Source organism: Fusarium tjaetaba, assembly GCF_013396195.1.
Source record: "Fusarium tjaetaba strain NRRL 66243 chromosome Unknown NRRL66243_c0000234, whole genome shotgun sequence".
Taxonomy (NCBI): domain Eukaryota; kingdom Fungi; phylum Ascomycota; class Sordariomycetes; order Hypocreales; family Nectriaceae; genus Fusarium; species Fusarium tjaetaba.
In genome coordinates, this window is record NW_023501430.1 from 72,176 (window position 1) to 78,175 (window position 6,000).

The window sequence follows — 6,000 nt, forward strand, 5'->3', positions numbered from 1 at the left end:
ACACAGCTACATCCCACAACGAACACAACAAACAAACCATCTCTTCAAAAACTCGACATGGCGTTCCTTGAGCTGACCTCTGCCCCCTCTCCCACCCCGGAGTCGGCTTCTACTATCTCCTCCAAGGACAACAAAATGGTTGCCCCCACCGCTCCCTCTCCCGCCTCTGCGGAGACTACTAACGCTACCTCATCTGAGGTTGATATCAACAATACCGACAAGGTAAGTCTCCCATCCTCAATCAAGGATCATGAGCTAAAGAATCCGAAGTTTTTCGATCATATAATGGCCAACCTCAACGCGATGCGAGCCAAGGTTCAGGCTCTTGAGTCTGAAAACACCGAGCTCAAGGCTCAAGTTCAGTCCGAGAAGTCTTCCAAGGAAGAGCTCTCCAAGAACCTTGACGAGGCCAATCATAACTCGCGCGTAGCTGAACTCGAGGCTGCTACCAAGATCCAGTCTCTTGAGTCTAAGAACAATGATCTCATGGATCAAGTCAAGGACGAGAAATCCATCAACGAGCACTACTCCGACAACCTTAAGGAAGCCAACAAAAACTTGCACTCTGCTCAGCTTGAGGCTACTGCCAAGGATGCCGAGCTTGGTCGTGTCCGCGAGCGTCTGCAACTTGTCGAAGCTCAAGCTGCCGAGCAGCAGCAACTCCATGCTGTCAAGGAACAGAACATCGAGCTCCAAGCTCGCTTCCGACTTCAGTTCATGCTGACCACCCACCAGCATGTTCAAACTCTCAAGCATATGATGCATGACTGGAAGATGCAGGTGGAGCAGAAGATTGACGACGATTATGAGAACAACAAACTCAAGGAGAGCGACGCCGACGCTGCCCTCGACGCTGAGTACGAACGTCTCAAGGCTCTCATTGAAGGTCACGAGTACATCATTGCCAACATCAACAAGGGTAATGACAAGTTTGTCGCTCAGATCAAGCACCTCCGCGAGCTTGAGAACGTTACTCTCATCTCCGACCTCACTGCCAATCGCTTCGAGGCTTTCTTGAACGAGCGCGTGAAGATGGTCGCTCAGCTTGAGCAGGAGAAGCAGGATTTTGTCGACATGGTAAACGAGAACTAGGAGTTCAATAGCCAGGAGACCGACGACGTCACCGACGACTCGATTGAGATTCCCACCAAGACCAAGGAAGTGACCAAGGCCGAACGCAAGGCGGCTAAGAAAGCTGCGAAGAAGGCGGCCAAGAAGGCTAAGAAGGCGAACGCGAAGAAGTAAGGAGAGTTCATTTGGGATCCAAACATGGAATGGTTGTTGACACGGAGGAATGGATGAGCATATGGCGATGCAGAAGTGATACGGACAGAAATCATTGTACCGATGCTTTGATCACGGACAGGTTAGGAGTTTTGATATTTTGTCTACCAGGTCATTGATGACCTCTGGTCTTGTCAGTAACTACGTTAGGAGTAGTTAGTTAAACCAAGCGAAATTTGCTGGTAACTCTTCCACTTTGACTTGTTGTACTTTTGTGCATGCTGTTGATAAGTAAAGCCGGCTTCTGCGGTCGATCTCCACAAGTGTTGTTGTGTGCAGCGTTAGATGGGGAGTAAACACACAACTTAGTCTTTATGTACGTGTCGCAAGAAATTGGCGACTAACAAGGATTAGAATAAAAGTCTCTCTGAGTTGTATGATGAAGGAACATATACCAAGCAAACCCGAGTTTTGTAGGAGTAACCAAATGCTAATCACGTCGGACCTATTTCTCTCCTCCGACCTTGTTGAGGCTACTGCACTTCCTCACCTGCCCACCCGTAATCGGATCAAGTTCCCTGTTCGCCTTATCACACTTATCCTTCGGCCAAAGCCTTCCAGCCTGCCCTTCCTGTCCCACGAAATCACCCGCCAGCAAAATCGCACTATTAGACGCAGCATCCTTGCTCCAATTCCGCTTGAGAACCGGCATGGCGAAGAAGCAAGGAGGAGGAACACCATTAGTACACTCACTCTGAAGAGCTTTTACCTTTGTTTCGCCTATCTTGCCGCCGTTGTTCTCCCAGCACTCGACGGCGTTGTGAAAGGTCCAGAGGCGGGACATATTCCATTTGGCCCAGACATTCTCCATGGCGAGATCGCCGCCAACGCGGCCGGATGCGGACTTGGGCCACCAGGAGAGGATGTCAAGATAGCGGTTAGTTCGGTCGTCACATACGTTGTTGGGATGGGTGGACTTGTTGATGGGGAGATCGTCTCGGATCACGACGTAGAAGCCCTTAAAGAGTCTAACCATTTGCCAAAAGGGTTTGGTTCTACAATATTCAGTCTATATTCTGGCGCGAAAGGTTTAGAGAGTGGCTTACCATCTTGTCGAACATTCGCTCTACGGTACCGCTCAGGTCAGTGAGATCGTTATCTCTCAACCAAGCACCATAGCCAACGACCTTCATGGCGGGGTTATCAGCACATCCGACGAGCATGTTCTTGGGAAGGTCGGCCTGCGCATGTCCAAAGTTGCCGTACACTGAAGAGACAATATCGGAAATCTTTCTCTTACCCTCGACTGCAACAGTCTTAACCGCGAAGGTCAGAGTATCGGTCGCATCAACGGCGTTGTCATTGTCGCCACTATCAAAAACGCGTTAGCATCTAGAGGTGCTTTAAGAGGACCTGAGATACTTACACTGTACTGGGGTCGGTTCCGATCATTCTAGCCAGGCCGGAGATAACTGCCGCGACGGATGCCAGACGGCATTCGGTCTCTGCACTGGTATATGTACTGATGCTGTGTGCGGTTCACGAAACGGCAAGACTTGTGTAGGCTCTGGTCTTGGAAACTGCTGTCCTGCCAATGAGTTCTGCGGAAGTACTTCGACTCACTGCGGTCAGGGCTGGCAAGTCTCTTCCTATTCTTTCAAGACTGTGTAACAAACATTGTGCATTTAGTCAAAAGGGTGCTTCCAGTGCTTGTTTGACGAAGGATATTCCTGCGCTTGACGGTTCATGCGGTAGTAAAGTTGGTCTAACTTGCGCTGGTGGTCCTTTCAATGGCCAGTGCCGTAGCGTTGCAGGCTATTGCGGAACGAGCACACATTGCGGCTCTGGGTGGTAAGTCATCTGTGAAAGATTTGCTAATTGGCTAGTCAACGTGGTTTCGGGCGGTGCAATTAGCTACGGTGTTGATGAGGATTGATTCGGGTCATATTTCTCGTATAGGGTCAATATTCTCCATATCGAAGAAATTATACCAAGACTCATACACATGTAAATAATGAACTACGACTTCTCAGACTGCTGTAGTTTATTCTCCGGATGTATTGTAGAAGAGACAGTAAATTGTCTGTTTCCCTTTAGCTCTGGACGATGTTACCATACACTACCTGAGATGCATATGCTTCGAGCCTGCCATGTAAAACTGCTTTGCCACATATCTGTCAGACCTATCTCCCACTTCAAGAAATAACTGCAGCCTCTACCGAAGGCGCGTCCAGACCGTTTGTGCAGGGCTTCTCCTTGACTTCATCTCGAACGGGTCTGTCAAAGAATACCCGTGTCACCTTGCCAGCTGTCATATGCGGGACCGAGCTAGAGATATCACGCGCGACATCAGGATTGTTGCGGTAGGCTTGCACGACAGTGTCTATCGGTGAGACATACGGGGAGTTGATATTTCCCGTTGAGCCATCGGCATTCTTGCGAGGATAGACGGGATGAAAGATGGTGGTGTACTGGCGATTGTCGTAATTAAACCCCATAAGTTGGACAGGGAGTTCAGCGAGGGTGTATTTCGTAAAGTTCTCAAGTCTTTGCTCAGTCAAGGTGGCGACAGCCAAACGACGCTTGATGTAGAACCCAGAGCTGGCGCGGAGTTCTTCATCAAAGTGCTTTCGGTACTGGTACATGATGTCATGGACCTTCTGATAGTCCTGATCTTCGATCTGAGACCAGCGCAGGATATTCAAGCTGGATGACAGCTGGCCATCTTGTCTGAGGCGCTCAAATGCGGTGTTGAGAATCGCATCCATGTCATCGCCCTTCTTTATGGCCAGTCGTTGAGCTCTTGTAATGGTCATGTTTCGGGGTATCATCATCTCGTACTTGTGAATTTCGTCACAGGTTAGAAAGGCAACGTCGTTGAACTTCTGCTGGAGAGACTTGACAAGATGGCAGACGTTATCCGGGTCAACAAGAGGAGTCTCTCCAAGGCAGATAGCCACAGCGCAGTGGCCACCAGCAACGAATGGTTCGAGGTTGAGAGGGTACATGATGCCTAGTATTGTGCTCGAGTCAGACTGAAAGGGGTAGATGTTATGGAGGGCCGTTCGAACCTGGTGATATCGTGAGAAGGAACCATTTCATGCGTGAGTTGACAGACTTGCTTGCATGGGGCAACTAACTTTGTGTATCTATCCTGCTTAGAGCTGGTTATTCTGATGACAGGGTAGAAGGAAGGCAGTTACTCATACACCTCCAGAGCTTGGTATCAACATATATGCCTTTTCAACCAAAAGCAAGGTGATGGGTAACGGAGAGAGCAGGGACTCTACTAGGGTTGGGGCTGGAGCCTCTTTTAACCTCTCAACCTTACCACAGAACCATTTAATCCCTCATTATTATATGTTATGACCCTTGGAGACATTGAGGGGAATATTTAGGGTTAACATGGGTATTCATCAGGGGAAGCATTAGATACATCGCTGAAACCCATGTTCGCAACTCCACCTGTTGGTTCAACCCTGTTGAATCCTTCATTCCATGAGGTTCTATTTGACTGACACTGTAGTTCTTAATTGCCATGAGAATTCACTGATGGAGTAGCAACTATGAACGAGACCTTGAAGAAAGAATCGCTAACACTTAAAGTAACTAACCTTGCGCTTTAGCACATCGTTTTGGTGCTTCATTTAAGCCCTTGGTCTAGTCCTTACAGTGCCAATAACCACATATAATTGGATGATCTGATCCTCGGGAAAAGGTGACCTAATAAGCGAGGAATAGTGGTCCATCTGTAACGTCACGCGGTCAAGGGGATCGTCGTTACTGTTACATCAACGACCAACATTACGGTACATCATCGATGGCCTGCAATTCCCCACTAACTTGAGACAGAAGAGTGTATGGTGCTGAGTCCTGACTTTTGTTGAGATCTATGACCCTTTATATACTTGTTTTCCAGAGCCAGAAATCCGGTAGCGAGAGGTGGCCCATTTCGGTCCCGTCACATATGGACTGACTTCAGGCTACTGGCATCAAGAAATGACGGACTAAGTGTTCCTATCAGCAAGCATGAAGCAATCCGAGCTAGGATCAGGGACAGAGAAGGCGCTCCTGAGTAGGGGTTGGTGGTGTAGGTCGGGCCCTAGACCCATCACAGCCATCAGCTGAGCTGTCTGAAGTGGGGTGAAGTCGTGTGCTACCAATACTGTGAAATAGTTCTCTGCATGTCTTACAACTACAGCTCACTCCGATCATGCCAACCGCCATCTTGAGTAGCTGAGGTTCCTTTTTGGATTAAGGAAAGCCAATATTGTGATATTTGCTGTCACATACTCTCAAGCCCTTGTATCTCATCACCCTTATCATGTACCATCAGCTTAACCAAAGTTCACCAGGCCTGCATCCAAACCTTGGTTATATGCCCAGAAGTCAGGACTTCGTACAGCTTATCAAAAATCGGTAGATACATCTAGAAGTATCGCGTACGCTCCTGCATTCATGACCTGTGTTCCCAGCCCAAAGTTTAACCCTCGAGGCAGCAGTCAACTACAGACGCACTTACATTAGCTACAGCTACTTCACTAAGTTATACTAAGTCACTTCAATCGGAAGTTTCATTACAACAAACCAAATACTTAGTATATTCGGCTTTTCATAACCTGCCAAATATATCATTTTACGGCTATAAAGTTCAACGCGCATAAATCATGCGATATCACGCTTTAGTGGAGTTCCCAATCAAGCTAATAACTTACCTTACCCGTTAGCTCAAGCCAGGGGGGGGCTAACTAAGCAAGCTTAGTTAGGCATAAAACC

The 6,000-nt window shown here is 48.2% G+C and overlaps 3 protein-coding genes across 3 annotated transcripts; 1 reads left to right on the plus strand and 2 right to left on the minus strand.

Annotated features, from left to right (window-relative positions):
- Positions 1-135: 135 nt before the first annotated feature.
- On the plus strand, positions 136-1,245 carry FTJAE_10157 (uncharacterized protein; the record flags this gene model as incomplete). The annotated part of the gene is made up of 2 exons (XM_037342970.1): positions 136-1,077; positions 1,141-1,245. The coding sequence occupies 2 exons, from the start codon at positions 136-138 to the stop codon at positions 1,243-1,245; spliced, it is 1,047 nt and encodes a 348-aa protein (XP_037202810.1).
- Positions 1,246-1,729: 484 nt separating this feature from the next.
- FTJAE_10158 (chitinase 3) lies at positions 1,730-2,676 on the minus strand (the record flags this gene model as incomplete). Its single annotated transcript, XM_037342971.1, has 3 exons — positions 1,730-2,242; positions 2,331-2,595; positions 2,651-2,676. The coding sequence occupies 3 exons, from the start codon at positions 2,674-2,676 to the stop codon at positions 1,730-1,732; spliced, it is 804 nt and encodes a 267-aa protein (XP_037202811.1).
- Positions 2,677-3,419: 743 nt separating this feature from the next.
- FTJAE_10159 (chitinase) lies at positions 3,420-4,232 on the minus strand (the record flags this gene model as incomplete). The annotated part of the gene is made up of 1 exon (XM_037342972.1): positions 3,420-4,232. The coding sequence occupies one exon, from the start codon at positions 4,230-4,232 to the stop codon at positions 3,420-3,422; it is 813 nt and encodes a 270-aa protein (XP_037202812.1).
- Positions 4,233-6,000: the final 1,768 nt, after the last annotated feature.